This window comes from Rana temporaria, chromosome 3, assembly GCF_905171775.1.
Source record: "Rana temporaria chromosome 3, aRanTem1.1, whole genome shotgun sequence".
NCBI classification, from domain to species: domain Eukaryota; kingdom Metazoa; phylum Chordata; class Amphibia; order Anura; family Ranidae; genus Rana; species Rana temporaria.
The window spans coordinates 176,518,548-176,536,858 of NC_053491.1; the positions used below are offsets into that span (position 1 = coordinate 176,518,548).

At 42.4% G+C, this 18,311-nt stretch overlaps 1 protein-coding gene across 4 annotated transcripts in view; it reads left to right on the top strand.

Moving 5' to 3' along the window:
* PPHLN1 (periphilin 1) overlaps positions 1-18,311 on the top strand; it is a 119,866-nt gene that overhangs the window by 47,549 nt on the left and 54,006 nt on the right. For 2 of the 4 annotated variants that reach the window (XM_040343877.1, XM_040343875.1), the window contains one exon: positions 17,382-17,444. The exons of the other annotated variants lie outside the window; for them this stretch is intronic. In XM_040343877.1, the coding sequence (XP_040199811.1) occupies positions 17,382-17,444 (63 nt within the window). The remainder of the gene's footprint in view (positions 1-17,381; positions 17,445-18,311) is intronic. 4 annotated transcript variants of the gene reach the window in all.

The window sequence follows — 18,311 nt, forward strand, 5'->3', positions numbered from 1 at the left end:
CGCAAAAACTGGGCAGGTCCTTTACCTGCATATTGGTCCGGGGCTTAAAGCGGAGTTCCGCCCAAAAGTGGAACTTCCGCTTAATCCACTCCTCGCCCCCTTATTTGGCATGTATTTTTTGGGGGGGGGGGGCTTCAGGAGGAGTGGGATTTCCTGTCCCACTTCCTCCTTCCGCCGATACATCATATTGCCTTTTGGCAGCCCCTCCCTGTAGGCGATGGCCTGTCCAATCGGAAAGCGCCGCTCGCGCATGCGAAGTGAGTGCCTGGCCGTGAAGCCGAAAGCTGTCGCGGCCGGGTGCCCACAGTAGCAATGAGGACGCCGGCCGGAGAGGGTGGGAGAGGAGCGGAGCTTCGGCCGGCGCGTCGCTGGAACGTGGAGCAGCTGAGTGCATGTTTATTAAAAGCCAGCAGCTACACTTTTTGTAGCTGCTGACTTTTAATAAACATGAAAAATGCCTGGAACACCCCTTTAAGTGGTTAAAAAAAAAAAAAATCTCAGTTTAGGCTGATACGTATTCTTCTTCTACATATTTTTGGTTTAAAAAATCACAATAAGCGTAAATTGATTGGTTTGCGCAAAAGTTATAGCGTCTACAAAATAGGGGATAGTTTCATGACATTTTTATCAAATTAATTACTTAGTAATTGCGGCGATCAGCGTTTTTTTTTTTTTTTATCATGACTGCGACTTTATGGCAGACAAATCGGACACTTTTGACACATTTTTGGGACCATTGTCATTTTTACAGCAAGCAGTGCTATAAAAATACACTGATTACTGTGAAAATTACACTGAAGGGGTTAAGTGTGTCCTAGGGAGTGATTCTATTGATGTCACTGATCACTGTTCTCGATCACAGGGCAATGCCTTGTTTACAAAGGCTTCCCCCTGTTCTGCCTTTGCCGACTCCAACCGCCCGGGAACATCAACTCACGAGGCATGCGGCAGGCACGCGCCCGATAGGTGGCAAATTTTAAAGGGACGTACAGGTACACCCATTTGTCTGCCCGTGCCATAGTGCAGACGTATATCTGTGCGCGGCAGTCGCTATGTGGTTAACCAACCACTAATGTATTTTTTGTGAAATTATTGCTTTTTTTTTTGTTTTCCCCTGGAGCTTCCCCTCCCCTCCATTTATTAGGTATGCGCAGTGCACGTTAGTTGTGGTCTTGTGCACTGCTCTATAGGCACTATAAATCCCAAAGGCCATAGTCCCGGGTCCATCTTGGAAGCAAGAATGGCTAACAAATATAGCCACCTTTTAAGGCTCCATCTACATGAGACGTTTTTACAACCTCTCCTGAACTATTTAATTTGACAGATAGTAACCCACGTTTAAAACGGCGTTTACATTTTGCGTTTAGCCGTCGGATTTACAAATACTGTATTTAAGCATTTAATCTCAGTTTTGTGTTGAAAATAACTGTGAAATCTAAAACTCCGGTGGGTGTAACAAGATGTCCGCTTGCCCCCTTCTCACTCCATTACTGTGTGGGGTGTAGAAAGATGGCGGTCACGAAACGTCACTAACGGAGCAATCTTTGATGGGGAGCCGAATGTGACGAGACTGTGGCCGCCGCCGGGTGGACCAAGATGGCCACCGTTCTGGAAGCTAGGCCGAAGCCTTGGCCTTTCCTATAGCCAATACAGGACCGGGAAGCCCGCGGATCACGTGTGTGCCGACCCAAAGGTGTTGATCTGTATGGATCACGGATCAATGAGGCACCTTTTAGATGCTAAGCTGTAGGGCCAAAGTTAGCGTGCCAAGGAGACACATACTCCTCGTCTATGGCATTAAGGTAAAAACCTTCAAGCCACTCTACCCAGCCTCTCCCCCCACCCCTTAATATTTACCTGATCTCAATTCAGCGATGTGCACAACAGCAGAGGTGCTCTCCCTTTCCCTTTCTCCATTGGTTCGGACAAGCAGTGAGAGTCTTTGGCTCCTGCTGCTGTCAATCACAGCCAGGGAGGAGGGAGTGGGGGGGAAGGCCAAGCCGTGTTGGTCTTTATGGACACACACAGCTGGCTCTGGAGCGAACATGTATGAGTGCCCCAGAGTCACTTTTAAGTATATATTGGTATGGTGGTAGTATTGTTGGTGAATATATCAAAGGTGTGTGTGTGTGGTTTTTTTTTGTTTTTGAATATTAATGTGCTGAATAGTAATGGTTCTAAGCATTTTTTTTTTTTTAACAATGTGTGGTTGATAGGATTGTTTTATACACTTTAAGTGCATACTTGTTGGCCCTTTTCATATATACATCCTTTTATCCACATATCTGGCCTGTATTATGAGTCCAAATACATCCTAACAATGTCGCCTTCTACTTAGTTTTGTTTCCTCTATCTTGCAATAAAACATAGTTCTAGCCAAACAATGTAATTAAAAAAGAGTGTGCTTTGCATAGTTTTGTTTTTCTTTCAGCCAGATTCATTTTGCTGATTTGTTAGTGTTGTACTGTACATACACACATCATTCAGATATAAAAGCATACTGATTTATTATTCTGTTTGTACTATGCATGATGGAAATAAACAAGGACTTGGGATTTCATAATGCTGATGTTCTGTATATGAAGTGTTGATCGTTCTGGCGCCAGTGACGATGTGAATATTTAATGTGCATATATCTTAGTTTAATTTTAGATGGGTTGTGCTGATAAATTTCCATTCATTTCATATGTATAGTGGGTGCAGCAGATACAAATGAGATTTTCTGCAAGAGTAAGGTTTAGTTTAACAAAATCAGTATTTAATTAATTATACTTTTTTTTTTTTTTTTCTTTTTTTTTTTTTTTTGAAAGCCTGAGAAACCTAGTCCCAATCCTCCTCTTCTCTCTCTTTTTTTATTTTATTTTTTATTTTTGTGTACCCAATGACTGGTGACCAAATAAAAATAATCCCATTTTATGGCCAGTTTTAGAATTTGTGGCCATGTCAGAATCAAGCTCGGCTCCAGACAAACTGCTAAAGAGGAAGTAAACTCTCGTCACAAAAAATAAAAACGACAACCTGCAAGACAAAGGCATAATGAGCTAGTAGGCATAGCATGCTAGCTCATTATGAATTACTTACCTGAGATCGAAGCTCCCGCAGCGGCCCTCGTTCGCCTCCTCCGACGCCATGATACCCGGAGTGACTTCTGGGTATCACTGCTCCGGCGCTGTCACTGTGTGTGGGAGCCGCCACTAACAGCATGATGCCGTTTGTAGTGGCATGCTCAGTGTACCTGCGGCTGATGTCTATGGTGCATGCGCAGTGTACCTGCGGCTGATGTCTATGGTGCATGCGCCATAGACATCGGTGCTGCAATTTTTTGCAAATATCTTCTAAACCTTTTAGGTTTGGGAAACATTTCTTGCACCTACAAGTAAGCCTTAATCTAGGCTTACCTGTAGGTTAAAGTGGTTGTAAAGGGTTTACAACCACTTAAATACACAGATGAAATGCATATAAAGCCAGCCATAGACTACTCCATGTATGGGCAGGCTGAATGTACCCAAGTTGATCGATTTTGATCAACTTGGGTACAACCAGTCTGACGGATTTTACTTGGGAATTTCGTTAGCGGCTGTTTATAGCCGCTAGCAATAATTGCGGTCTTCTCCTGGCAGAAGGGGGGCGCTGAAACACAATAGTTCAGCGGGGGGAATTCCCCCGTCGGCGCGGTCTGCAGGAAAGGTTTATGGCTGGCCTAATGGAGCTGTTTTTTTTTTTTACCTATCACACAGAAAGAAAAGTTAGATGTCCTCACTTTCTCTGTTACTTTTAATAAATACAATGGTATTTTCCAACCCCAGCATGATGGTTGTACGATGAATGAGCAGCCACAGAGTGGTGTGGTTATTGCTGTGCTTTCTCCTGCTACCGGGTTGCTTGTCGGTATATTTGCATGCAGCATGCTTGGTTGGCCCCCAATCTGCTCAGAGTGCTGCTGTTTAGGGAATTGCAAAACGCTGATACCAAGTAATATTGAAATAATTCCACTAGTGGCATTAAACAGAATTAAGCCTCACGCACACTGGACGTTTTTACAGCTGCTGTTTTTGCCTTCAGGCGTTTTTTTCTTTTCTGCAGCCAGTAAACTCCCCAGCATGTTATCCTATGTGTCCATGCACACACAGGCTTTTATCAGTATTTTTTTGGCAGAGGAGTTTTCTGGCTGAAAAAAATACCCTGGACTAGCGGGTTTGAAGTGTTGTTCAGCTGTAAAAATACTCTAGTGCTGAAAAACACAGCTAGTCAGCGTTTGAGCGTTTTTTAAACTATAAGCTATGAGCTTTTAAAAGCTTAAAAATGCCGCAAAACTCATCCTACCGCTAACGCTACTGGCATTTTTATACCGTCCAGTGTGCATGAGGCCTTACATTGATAATAAAGTCTTGTTTTTTAACAAACAAAAAATAGGAATAAAAACCTGTAGTACTTGCCTGCCTGCTCTGTGCAATGGTTTTGCACACAACCGCCCAGAGCCTCTTTTTCTTGAGTCCTTCGCCGGCGCTCCCTTTTGCCAAGTCCCCCCACAGCAAGCGACTTACTATGGGGGCAGCCAAGCTGCTGCTCTGTGTGTGTCCATTCAGATACAGCCACAGCTCGACCCTGCCCCCTCTCTCTCTCCTCATTGGCTCATTGACCTTGATTGACAACAACGGGAGCCAGTGGTGGCCCCTGCTGTGTCTCAACCAATCAGGAGGGAGAGTTTGGACAGTCGAGGCTCTCGTGCAACATTGCTGTATTGAGATGGGGCTCAGGTAAGTATTAGGGGGACCGAAGGGGGCTGCTGCGCACTGAAGGTTTTTTTTATCTTAATGCGTCGAATACATTAAGATAAAAAAAAAACTTCTGACTTTAGAACCACTTAATGTGTAAGCTGCTAACTTTATCACTTAGAAGTTGATTAGCTGAATGGAAAATGTGATAACTGGTGGGCCACACTGGCGCATATGGATGTAGATCTGTAATGACCATTTCTGCACAATATAGGCTATTGGCACATGATTAGGCTCAGACTTGACAGTCAATGAAATCTCCAAACCTGTTGTAAATTGGTTTCCTGGGCTTTTCCAGACAGATCAGACTTCCACATGTTTATGCTGGCAAATACATGATTTAAAAAAAAAAAAAAAAAAAATTATAATTCAACTCCCATCCACACATTCTGAGGTGGATTGGGGAATCTTTCCCTGCTGTGGTATTGTATTCTGACAGCAGGTAGCTTTGCCAGCCGTCCGAATACACTGATCAGTATTGCAGTCTATAGCCGGCAGCACTAATTGTTTGGGCAAAACCCGACAGGCTGGTTGTACAAAAGCCAATCGATGGACATGTGTACAACCAGCCTGCCCATTCTTAAAATGTTCAATCCATGTATGGTCAGTTTAAAGCCTGGATCATACAATAAGGATATTGCATGAATAAACGTCCAGCTGTGTACTAACAATTAAATGATCGCTCTGGAAGCAATCTTTTTCATCCGATTTTTTTTCTCTGTTTTTTTTTTTTTTTTATACCAATGCAGAAATCTAGATATATAGATTAGAGCAATGCTACACATAATTCGCCCACTTGAAGTAGTGGCTGCCTGCTGTGCACATGTCTTTTTATGTAGATCATATCTTTTGTTCATTCAGACACCTTAGATTACCAGACTTATAGTGTTTTTCTGTTGCTTGTCTGTTTACCACAAAGTATTGTATAACGAGTCTGGCAGGAGGACATGAGATCCATATAATGAGCAGTGGCAGCCAAACATTCTTAAACTGGCCATATAGTACTTAATCTAATTGTTAAAATGACCATTGAAAAATTCTTTGCACTCACACTGAACAATGGATATGTATGGGATATCAAATCATATCAGTTTTCCAGTGACTGCCTCTAAATTGCTGCACTGGTTCAGTACAGGGTGGCAAGCTGGCCCCCAACTGTGCAAATTTTGTTTGGTTCCGGATGAACTGGCTGAAATTTGCTGGATGAGTAGCCCTGTCATCTCCTTATCAACATTCTTCTACTGAAAAATGTTGGTCAGGAAAATCTGTTGACTAGCGGCTGCCTTCATTTAGATGCAGCTGGTGTTCAGGCAGCGGTGGTCCGTCCATGCGGGGTGCAGGGGTCCCCTATTTATTTTTTTAGAAGCACATGATTGGAGCCTGAGGTTCTGGCTTTAAGAAAAGGGTGGGCTCTGGGCGCAGGGTACTGCGCCCCGAGTCCACCATGTTGTGTGACAATAGAGAATTGATATTCGCTATGGTCTTCCTGCTTCACCTCCAGGCTCAGGAAGAGGGAACCAGGACCCGATTGGGTGAGAGGAGAAGTGATCCTATTGGCCGCCAAGGAGGAGAAGGGGGCGAGGCAGAGCAAGCTGTGCCGTGAAGCCGAGAAAGGTGCGGGACCGTTTGACCGACCAGTGAAAAAAAAAGCTAACTGATCTCCCTCATCCACACATTCAAGGTGAATAGGGGAAATCCTCCCTGCTGTGTTTTCTGACAGCGGGAAACTCCTCTGCTGTCAGAATACACAGATCAGTGCTGCAGTCTATTACCTGCTGTGCTATCGAGCAACCTTTTTCTGTCTGCACAGTTGAACAGAAGTCTGGTAGATTGACTTTTGTTGAGCTGCAGTGGCAAAACGTGGATCAATATTTTGATCCATCTATGGATCACCAGCAACATACAGTAGGTCCTCTCTCCTTTGCTCAGGCATAAGTCATTTGTTGCCTGAAGTTACTGTTCTTGTTTAGGTCTTTGCTGATAAACTGTTGCCTGGGGGTGCCTTCTGTATCTTATGTGCACCAAAAGGCGTATTGTCATAAGGTCAGATTCTAATGTTTAAAAACTTGGCTCTGTCAGAACAAAGAGTTGCGCTGATCCAAAAAAGGTAATTTAGGTAAAAGATAACGCAAATTCACAGAGACTGTTATAATGTGATAAACAGCTGTGCTGGGTTTTTGCTGCAATTTGTTGTTCTACTGTTCGCACATTCCAGCCCTTGTCTTGTATCTGTGGCCACGTTTAGAACGTGTGAAAATGCTGCTTTAGCCCATCTTAAAAAGCACTGGAATTAAACATGCTGTTTTTTTTCTTCTGCAATAAGGGACAGCCAGATTGTTTCCATTGAAAGGGATTTGTGTACGTATTCCATTTCTGAGAGCTGTAAATTCCCCTGGAAATGTAAGGCAACTCTGTCTGCTCCTCTCCACTTCCTCTTTCTGTAGGGTCCCCCAAGGCCCCCTTCTTTATCTACATTTCCTTCCTTGGTCACTTGATAACCTCCCAAGGCTTTCAATTCCATCTCTATGCTGATGACATCTAATCTTTCTCTCTACTCCTCACCTCACCCCTTCAGTCCCCTTTTACATTACTAACTTGCCAGTCTGGATGTTGCACCACTTCCTCAAGCTAAGTCTTTCGTAAATAGAGCTCCTTATCTCCCCGCAGGTTCTCCTCCCTGACTTTTCCATCATATGATCACTAGTACTACTATCAGTCCCTCCCCTCATGCTAGGGTGTTAGGTGTAATCCTGGATTCTGACCTGTTTTTTCAGCCCAAAATCCAATCACTTTCCAAATCTTGTCAAGTTCACCTTGGTAACTTTTCCAAAATATATGCCGCCTCTTTAAAGAATGTCATCCACAGCTTTTCATATTCCTGATATGTGCCTGTTGTTGTAACATGTACTTGTGTTGAGAAGTATCCTGTTCTTTGCATTGCTTCCTTTTGATGCCCTGCCAGCGCAGCGCCTCAGTGTGAAAGCACTCGTGCTTTCACGTTGGGATTGCTGATGAGGCTTCTTTCAGGCGCTTTACATACGCTTTTTTTAACGCTAAGACCCCTTTCACACTGGGGCGTTTTTCAGGCGCTTTAGTGTGAAAGCACTTAAAGCAGGGGGTTCACTCATCAATTTAACAGTTTGAAAAAGCAGTTACATTCCTGGCATGCCGGGAATGCTAACTGTCACATTGGTTGTGCTCTCAACCAAACTGTCAAACCATCCAATGGCTGGTGTCATAACTGATCACATGTGCAGCATCATGGCAGTTGAAGATTAAACAGAGGCCAAGACGCGCCTTAGCAGCCGTCAATCAGCTCCTCTTCGCTTAGAAACGCCCATTCCCCGCAGGATTCCCCGCTCGGAGCCGGAAAACAAGGGCTCATATAACGATAAGTACAAGTAAAAAAAAAAAAAAAAAAAACAGCATACTGCAGATGTTAGCAGTATGCTACAGCTAATGTCAAAAAGTGGATTTTTGGGTGAACCTCCGCTTTAAGTTTTCACATTGGGATTGCAGATACAGCTTCTTTTTAGGCACTTTTTTTTTTTTAACGCTAAAGCGCCTGAAAAACACCCCAGTGTGAAAGGGGTCTAACTTTTTTTCATTTTTCCATCAACTCATCCCTCTTAGTTATTACCTTTTTTGTACCACTTCCCCATCCCTAGTAGATAATACGTTTTTACCACCTGAGACCTCCTAACCTCCTTGTATTGTACTCCCCACACACGGCACATACAGCTGTCCGAATACTTGAATAGTGGCTGTATCTGACTGGATGCAGCCGCTATTTAGGCAACAATTTTCCACCTGGATCTGTTCATAATTTTTTTAATGAAGAAGGTTGGCAGGAGGCTGCTGGCAGAGCTATCCACACAGCAAATTTCATCCGATTCATTAGGAATGGTGTATGGTCAGCTTGAGTCAGCACTGTACAACAACAAGAAACTTATCTGAACTAGCAGTCACCTTTCTTATCTGTGATCGTATTACCGATGAGCAATGTTTCAGGTTCCTAAATGTACCTCAGATAACCATTCAGGATAAAGGGCAAATTGTTATTTCACTGTACGATCTTTGCTTTGCAGCACATATCGGAGTATTACTAATGAAAAGCTGTTCATCCATGTAAGCCTGGCAGCAATGCCTTCAAGCATGACCAATGAGATACTGAGTTAGTATTCGGTTTTAAACTTAATGATGCAAATGGGAATCTTTGTTAATCTCCTTGTAAATGTGCTGTTTGGCAGGCTGACATGCATAATCTCTAGCTTCAATATCTTGTGTAAAGCTGGCCATACATGGATCGAAAATCGGTTCAGCACAGACCGAACTGTTTTTGCTTCATCTATGGCCGTTCGTGCTCGAAGTCGAAACAATAATCAACTTCTCTTGAATGAGAATGATGGAAAACTTTCCTTCAATTAGTGCTGCAGCACTTATTGTATTCTGGCAGCGGAGGAGTCCCCACTGTCAGAATACAATAGTACAGTAAGGAAGATTCCTCTCTCTACCTCATTTTATTATATGTATGGGCAGGCTGGTTGTACACAAGTCGATCTATAAATTGACCTGTGTATATAGCCAGCCTGTTGGGTTTTTCCCTGAACCGTGACACCGGCTGCAGCAGGCAGCACTGTTCATTTTATTCTCACAGTGAAGTCCTCCCGCAGTCAGAATACAAGACCGCAGCGGGAAGGCTTTCCGCATCCATCTCGAATGCGTGGATGGGGAAATCCCACAACCAACACTAGAAAAATGCCCAAACAAAGCAATATTCTTATCTTCGCCGTATAGTACAGGATTCAGGCTTGATATTCTTAGGCCAGCCAGACCCAATTCGTATGGCCGAGATTCCAAACGTTAATGGGCAGGCTGAATGTACCAAGCTAATCGATCAACCAGCCTGCTGGATTCTCTTGTGATTATCGTAAGTGGCTGCTAGCAATAATCGCTGTCTTTTTCCCTTTGGGGATAGCTTTCCCTGCCCGACAGGAAAAGACAAAGGCCTGGCAGGAGGGATTCCCGCATCAACACTGTATGTGGGTGATGTGGGGAATCAAGTGAATTTTGCTCCATGTATGACCAGCCTTAGACCCTGGGTTATAGGGCTGGTAAATTCAAGTGATTGGGAACTGGCAAAGCTTTTTGAAGACCTGCTCCCTGGGTGTGTCTCCTATAAAACCATGTATGAATGAAATGAATGAATGAAAAAACTTATATAGCGCGGCACATGCGAACTGAATCGCCTCTGGGCGCTGGTTGTTCGTGTCTCATGCCATCAGAAGAGCAGGGTTTTGATCTGCCTTCTGAAAGACAGGTGGTTTTGCTCCAACCGAATGCTGGCTGGTAAAGCATTCCATAGCCTGGGACCTTGGAAAGCAAACCTTCTTTCTCCTTTGGACTTGTATTTGGTTTTTGGAATCTTGACCAGATTTTGGTCGGTGGATCGCAGAATGCGGTTGGAATTGTGAGGTTTGATCTTGTCGCATAGATATCTTGGAGCCTTCCCATGTGAGCCCTCAGTTTTTCACCAGTGTCTTAAAGGGTCACTAAAGGATTTTTTTTTTCTTTTTAGCTAAATAGCTTCCTTTACCTTACTCCAGTCCTGGTTTCATGTCCTCATAGTTCGTTTTTGCTCTGATGTTGCTGTAATTCTTCTCTGTTCTGGACACTTCCTAGTTGTCTGTTTCCTGATGACCACAGTACTGGGATATTCTAGATTCATTTTCCAAACCATCACTGCTCTATGGCTCTGTATAGCACACAGGCAGGATAACATGCAAAAACGAAACTAGATGCAAAAACAAAACTAGAGGTTCATTATATGATTGATTTTTATCTATTTTTAATCAATTTTAAAATGAATCAGTTAACTATTATGTCTCTATACCCTGTAAACAGTCATTTCATCAAAAAAATAATTCCTTTACAACTCCTTTAAGGTAATGGACGTGTTCTCCCTTATGGAGAAATTATTCTTGGCTTATCTAGTTCATTTATTTTACTTTGGCTACCTCAGTCAACTCTTCATGTCTTCCAATACAACAGTAGAAGCAGTGGCTCCAAATTGGTGCAGCGTTTGTAAAACCTTGGGAGAATTATCTGGACCCTATACCATGGGGATGGACTTGGGAGATTCAGGTCACAGGGTAACTAGACAACCTTATTCTGAAGGACTCCTCTCCCAACTACTTGCAAACATTCACAGGGCTGTTCAGATAATTCAGGCGTTTGATTGGATAATCAACTTTAAGAAAATGCTGTTTTCCACCCTTCCCTTTTGTTTGGACTACTTGGTCCTCATTATGTACATGGCACAAGCAAATGTGTTTCTTCAGAAAACTGGTCACCCTCAGTTCTCATGCTTGGGGTCTGGACCAATTGGTGGCCTCCATCGAGGCTGTTCTATTCTCCCAATTCCCTGCCATAATGAAAAGTGGATGGTAGATATACCGGTACATAGTATAATGCCAAAGTTGCAGCATCCTTTGGCCATATCTTATGATACATACAAATTGTGGTCGCTGTATACTTTATTGGCGATCTGAGAGTTCTCCCATGTGGATGCACATCCTCCTTCCATACAAAACCAATAATGGTATCTTATCCCTGAGGAAGATTTTCTAAACACATTGGAGTCCCCAGGCTGAGTGGGTCAACTAGCAAGCTTCACGTTTGCGAGCTAACTATCAGATGTGGGGGATACCATTTGGATTTGTAATCCATTCTAGAAAAATTATTTTATATTTTGCGATGTAAATTATATGTGGAAAAAGTCCTTTTGAACTGAAATAGTAATAAATATTGTAACCACCTTTTTTTTTTAATCAAAAGTTGTCTTCAAAGACCCAATAAGAGTAGTTTTGGGTTTCTAGATATAAGATAAAGGCATGGTGGCAACCACACCCAGAGTCTCACACACAAATATATTAAACAAGCCGTATAATTAGCGGGATCAGGATTGTATTAAGGCACTCTTTGAGAAACCCTGTAATGGAGGCTCACAGAATTCATGAGGGCAAGATAAGTATTTCTGCATAACATTACCTGTCGTAGACTCCATAGCGAGCTAATGTGGACCACTACAGTACTACTTTGTCTGAAAAGCTGTTTTGATGGGGGGTGAAATGCTGCAAATGAGTCTGTTTTATGCAACTGTTGCTTTTAGTTCATTTTCGTACTGTGGATTTATATAAGTGCATTGCCCAAGGGCATCTGGCATTGAATCACATATGTTTTTTTCACCCATATGTGGCACTGTGTTCATTGCTCAGATGTTTTAATGTAGTGTTTGCTTTAAAGCTGTTCACATGAGTAAGAGATGGCTACCATAAAAACTGCACCATTGATTAAACCGCATAGTGTCACAGTATGTCAACTAATAAGGCTGACTACAGCATCCCCAGTTTAAATACTATTAACATTCTCTGGGCAATAAAACTTTGTGAGGGCCAATTGACATATGATGGCTACTCTTTGTTTACAGCTTGTTGAAAGTTCACCTGAAGGTCGTCTTAACCAGGTGCTTTTCATTTGTATTCTAACTGGTGTATATTGCAGGCTAATTAGTTATTGTATTATTTCTATTTAGCAGCATTTAGTTTATTTTTAGGTTAATGTTCTTTACTAAAATACTGATTCAGCTCTGCCCTGTTAAAACAAGACTTTTTTTAATTTAATCACTTAAAGGATAAGTTCACATTTGGCAACATACGCGACAATGCGGGGCTCCGCCCCCATATGGCCACATCATTTGTTTAGAGTTTTTGCATTCATGAACTACAAATACCGACATTCTTTGCTGCTGTCAGCTTGTAGTTCTCGGTGAACTACCATAGCACTTTTAAGCACTCTATGTAGTTCATTGATTCTTCCTGTCTTGGTGAAACTGACTGCCCGTACGATGTATGGGCAGACTGTTTACACAGTTCTGGCCCGTACACACGGTCCGAATATCATACGACTGATCGTACGACTTTGAATAGGGTACTAAAGTCACAAAAATTCTCGAACGACAGAATAAAAAATCGGAAAATGATGTCATGTGTTGAAATGTATTTGTATTGTACTTTCGGATGACAACTATACTGACTAAACGAAAATCGTACGATCTGGTAGGAAAGAAGTCGAAGTGTCCTCGAGCCTTTTCGGACATTTTCGGCGCTCTCTGGCGCCCCCCACCTCTGGCCGCATTCGGTATTGCATCCCATTGAAGTCAATGCGGAACTAATTATTTTTGTTTACATTGACTTCAATGGGAAAACTCGCTTTGATATGCGAGTACTTTGGATTACGAGCATACTCCTGGAACGGAATGTACTCGTAATCTGAGGTTCAAGTGTGTGTCTGTGTGTGTGTGTGTGTATGTGTGTGTGTGTATATAGAGATAGATAGATAGATATTTTACACACAGTTGTGCTCATAATTTTGCATACCCTGGCAGAATTTATGATTTCTTAGCCATTTTTCAGAGAATATGATCAATAACACAAAAACTTTTCTTTCACTCATGGTTCATATTTGGCTGAAGCCATTTATTATCAATCAACTGTTTTTACTCTTTTTAAAACATAATGACAACAGAAATTTACCCAAATGACCCTGATCAAAAGTTTACATACCCTGGCGATTTTGGCCTGCTAACATGCACACAAGTAGACACAAAGGGGTTTGAATGGCTAATAAAGGTAATCATCCTCACCTGTGATCTGTTTGCTTGTAAATAGTGTGTGTGTGTGTGTGTGTGTGTGTGTGTGTAAAAGGTCTGGACTCCTGACAGACCCTTGCATCTTTCATCCAGTGCTGCACTGACGTTTCTGGATTCTGAGTCATGGGGAAAGCAAAAAGAATTGCCAAAGGATCTGCAGGGAAAAGGTAGTTAAACTGTATAAATCAGGAAAGGGATTTAAAAAGATATCCAAGGAATTGAGAATGCTAATCAGAAGTGTTCAAACTGTAATCAAGAAGTGGAAAATGAGGGGTTCTGTTGAAACCAAACCACGGTCAGGTAGACCAACTAAAATTTCAGCCTCAAATGCCGGGAAAATTGTTGGATGCAAAAAAAAAAAAACCCACAATTAACTTCAGATGAAATACAGCACTCTCTGAAAACATGTGGTGTGGCGGTTTTAAGATTCACAGTAAGGAGGCACTTGAAGAAAGTAAGCTGCATGGTCCTGTCGCCAGAAGAAAGCCATTACTAAGCAAATGCCACAAAGAGACCCGCTTACAATACGCCAGATGGCACAGAGACAAGCCTCAAACCTTCTGGCACAAAGTCACTTGGAGGAACGAGACAAAAAAAAATTTAAGCTTTTTTGCCACAAGCATCTTCATTTGGGGAGGAGTAAACAAGGCCTGTGATGGCAGGTACACCATTCCTACTGTGAAACACAGAGGTGGATTGCTAATGTTTTGGGGATGTGTGAGCTACATGAAAGGAAATTTGGTCAAAATTGATGGCAAGATGAATGCAGTAGGTGATCAAAAAATACTGTAGGAACTTTTGCATTCATCGGTCAGGAAGCTCCGAATAGGATGTACTTGGACGTTCCACCATGACAAAGATCCAAAACACAAGGCCAAGTCGACCTGTTCTTTGCTACAGTAGAAAAAAAAAGGTTATGGAGTGGCCATTTCCGTCTCCTGACCTCCGATATCATTGAGTCACTCTGGGGAGATCTCAAATGTGCAGGTCATGCAAGACATCCCAATAATTTACAGGAACTGGAGGCTGTTTGCCAAAAGGAATGGGCAGTTTCTGTGCACAATAACGATCAAAGCAGCAGTTCCGCCGCTTGATCGTTCTTATAGGCAGCGGGGGGGGACGTCGTCCCCCTCCCGCCGCTTCTCCGGGCTCGGAGAGCGAATCGGCTGGTGCTGGCTGGGGAAGCATAGAGGTGTGTCTATGACCGTTGGAGGCCCGGGCTCGACGTTATGGCGTCACGCCCTGTACCCGGAAGTAAACAAAGCCGCAATCGCAGCTGTCGTGAGATCGGTAAATGTTTTTTCACCGATTTCATGCTTGTAAGCCTGGAGTAGAGATGTGGGGTCTTATTGACCCCACATCTCTCCATAAAGAGGACCTGTCACACCGATTCCTATTAAAAGGGATGTTTACATTCCTTGTAATAGGAATAAAAGTGACCAATAAAAATAAAAGTGTAAAAATAAAAAAATTAAGTAAATTAAAAATATATTTTTTTTTATAAGACGCCCCTATCCCGGTAGAAGCGAACATGCATGCAAGTCCCGTCCACATATGTAAACGCCGTTCAAACCCCACATATGAGGTATCGTCGCGTGCGTTAGAGCGTGTGCAACAATTCTAGCACTAGACCTCCTCTGTAACTCAAATGGTAACCTGTAAAAAAATTTAAAGCAACGCCTATGGAGATTTTGAAGTACTGAAGTTTGGCGCCATTCCATGAGTGTGCGCAATTTTAAAGCGTGACATGTTAGGTATCTATTTACTCGGCGTAACATCATCTTTCATATTATACAAAAAAATTGGGCTAACTTTACTGTTTTGTTATATTTTAATTCAGTTGCAATGACTGCCATTTTATTCCCTAGGATGTCTGCTAAAAAAAATATATAATGTTTGGGGGTTCTGATTAATTTTCTAGCAAAAAAATTGTGATGTTTACATGGAGAGAAGTACCAAAATAGGCCCGGTGGTCAAGTGGTTAAGAACTGGGGTATGTAAACTTTTTATCAGGGTCATTTGGGTAGTTTCTGTTGTCATTATGATTTAAAAAGAGTAAACACGTTGATTTGATAAAAATGGCTTCAGCCAAACACTAACCATGAGTGAAAAAAGTTTGTGTTGTTCATGTTCTTTGAAAAATGGCCAAGAAATCCAAAATTCTGCCAGGGTATGTAAACTTATGAGCACAAGTGTGTGTGTGTGTGTGTGTGTGTGTGTGTGTGTGTGTAAAAAAATAAATAATAATAAATAAATAACCGAGGAATGCCGTTTACTGGCACTTCATGGTTCACACGATGATCACCTGTGATTGGACACAGCTGATCATGTGGTAAAAAAGCCTCTGACAGAGGCTTGTTATCGCGAGTGGAGATGTGACGTGTCAGACTGACACACGTTCGCCGCACGCCTGCGTCCCGCTGGACGTCAATAGACCACCGGTCAGGATAACCAAACCACTTCCTGGATGTCAATATGCTATTGACCGGACAGGAAGTGGTTAAATGATAAACTGTTCTAACATTTTGTAAGATTTTGATGCAGGCTGCCAGGAAATACAGTGAAATGGCTATGTCTGTCCGTCCGCCCCCCCCCCCTTTTTTTTTTAACAGTATAATGTAGCACAGCCTGCAATGTTAGACTGCAGCATTGCAATAGCTGTAGTTCTATACTTTATTGTATGCAGATGTACATTAAGCAAAGTGATTCAGTTTATCCAAGCTGGGCATAGTCTAAACCATTTACAAACAGAAAAATTGTACTTTCGCTGTCCGGATTCCTTACCCCCCCTAACCCCCCCCCCCCCCCCCACTCCGGTGTCACTTTTGGCACCTTTCAGGGGGAGGATGAAGCAGATATCTGTCTAATACAGGTATTTGCTCCCACTTCCGGTGAAAGATTGCTGCAGTATCCGTGGTGATCTACACCATGTCCGAAGACAGCAGGGACCACTCGGAATGCGCAGCTCGACTCGCTCATGCGCAGTAGGGAACCAGGCTTCACTTCCTGATTCCCTTACTAGCAATGACGGCTCCTCCACCCGGAGCCGAGGGAACGGGTCGGCTTCAGGTGAGGACATTGCGGGTGCCCTGGACAGGTGACAGCTGACTTTTTTTTTTTTTTTCGGAACTCCGCTTTTATGCATCATTCTGTCACTGAGCAGCCCCCCTCCCCCCCCCTTTTTACTTACCTGTGAGCCTGTTCGTTCCCCTGCCAGAGATGCGCTCTACACCTCTGGCCGGGAACCCCAGAAGATGATGATCGGGCCACTGTGCATGTGCAAAATAAACTACACAGTGGAGGGAAGTATGATATGTATTTTATAAAAAAAAAAAGGGGGAGGGGGAATTACAAGTTGTAGGTAGAGTATACAGAATTCTATTTACATCATCTGCTGCATTATTGCACCTAGTTATTTTTTTGGAGGAGCTTGAGCTCATGTTTTTTACTCATGCACATTGTAATATCTCAGATATCTTTTTCTTCTTGCTTGAAGCACTGTTGGGTGGTATCAATGTTAAGGAATTCCAGCTTGGTGGAGTGACTGAGTCACAAGTGTCTTGAAGCTCATTCAAAATAGTTACAGCTTCTCCTACCTACGCTGAACTACGTTGTTCCACTGGAGCATAAATTCACCCAACGGAAATGGCAGCTTTCCAGACAACTTCTGTAAATTTGCTCATAAAGTTTTGTTACATTTATAATAAATGGTATGTTTATTAAAATGGGTTGACATTGTTTCGAATTGGATGGCCATGATTTTTCTTTTTCCTGCAAATGTTAAGTTTGTATACATTTGTATTGTTTGAATACATATTCTGAGGTCCCATAGTTACTGAATCATTGAACCATGATGCAGTTAACTAACACTGTTCTGTTCTATATATTAATTTCAGAATGTTTTCTACTTGTGGAAGTGACACAGCTGTGCTAATGAGTTCTCACCAAGCTAATTGGAGGTAAAATAGGCACATAGTTGTGAAAACACAATTTTATCATTAACACATTTTCAGTTAACTAGTTTATTGAAGTGAGATTTTCAGCTTCCTTTTGCCATTATTTAGGCAATTTTGCAGTTATTTTGTAGCGCTAAATTACCTTTTTAAATACAAACATTTTGCTTAAATAGTGTAATGCTCTTGAAACGCATATAGGTTTAAATAGTCATCCAAATGAACAATGTGTATATAAAGTCCACAAAATATATGTTCATCAATTTAGTTGAAGATATAGGACCTCCACCAAAGATTCAGTGTGCAGACACGGAAAGAAACACACCACACCACCGTGCAAACAGTCCGCTTACCAGAACAAAATCGTTATGGGCATGTAATCAGATAACGTGCAGGTCAGTGGCAATCGCACTTCCAACAGAAGATGCCTTTTTTACCTGTCTGTTTGGAAGTACCATACAATAAATTGCTTATTGGCTTTATATACACATTATTCATTTGGATTAATTTTTCATTTATTTTTAGCGCTGCACTATTGGATTATATTGTTTTTGTTAGCTTATCTGCAAACTGTGCTAGCTGCTTTTCTATTTACTTTTAAGTTAGTGCAGATTTTTGTCCCCTTTTTTTTAAATAGTCATATCAGTAAGAGCCGGTTCCCACAGGGGCGGCACGACTTTGGGAGCGACTCGGCAAGGCGATCTCAAGACAACTTGAGAGGCGACTTGCAAAATGACTTCTGTATTGAAGTCAATGCAAGTCGCCTCGAGTCTCCCCCAAAGTCATACAAGAACCTTTTTCTAAGTCGGAGCAACTTGCGTCGCTCCTATTAGAATGGTTCTATCGAATAGAGCGGAGCGCGACTTGTCAGGC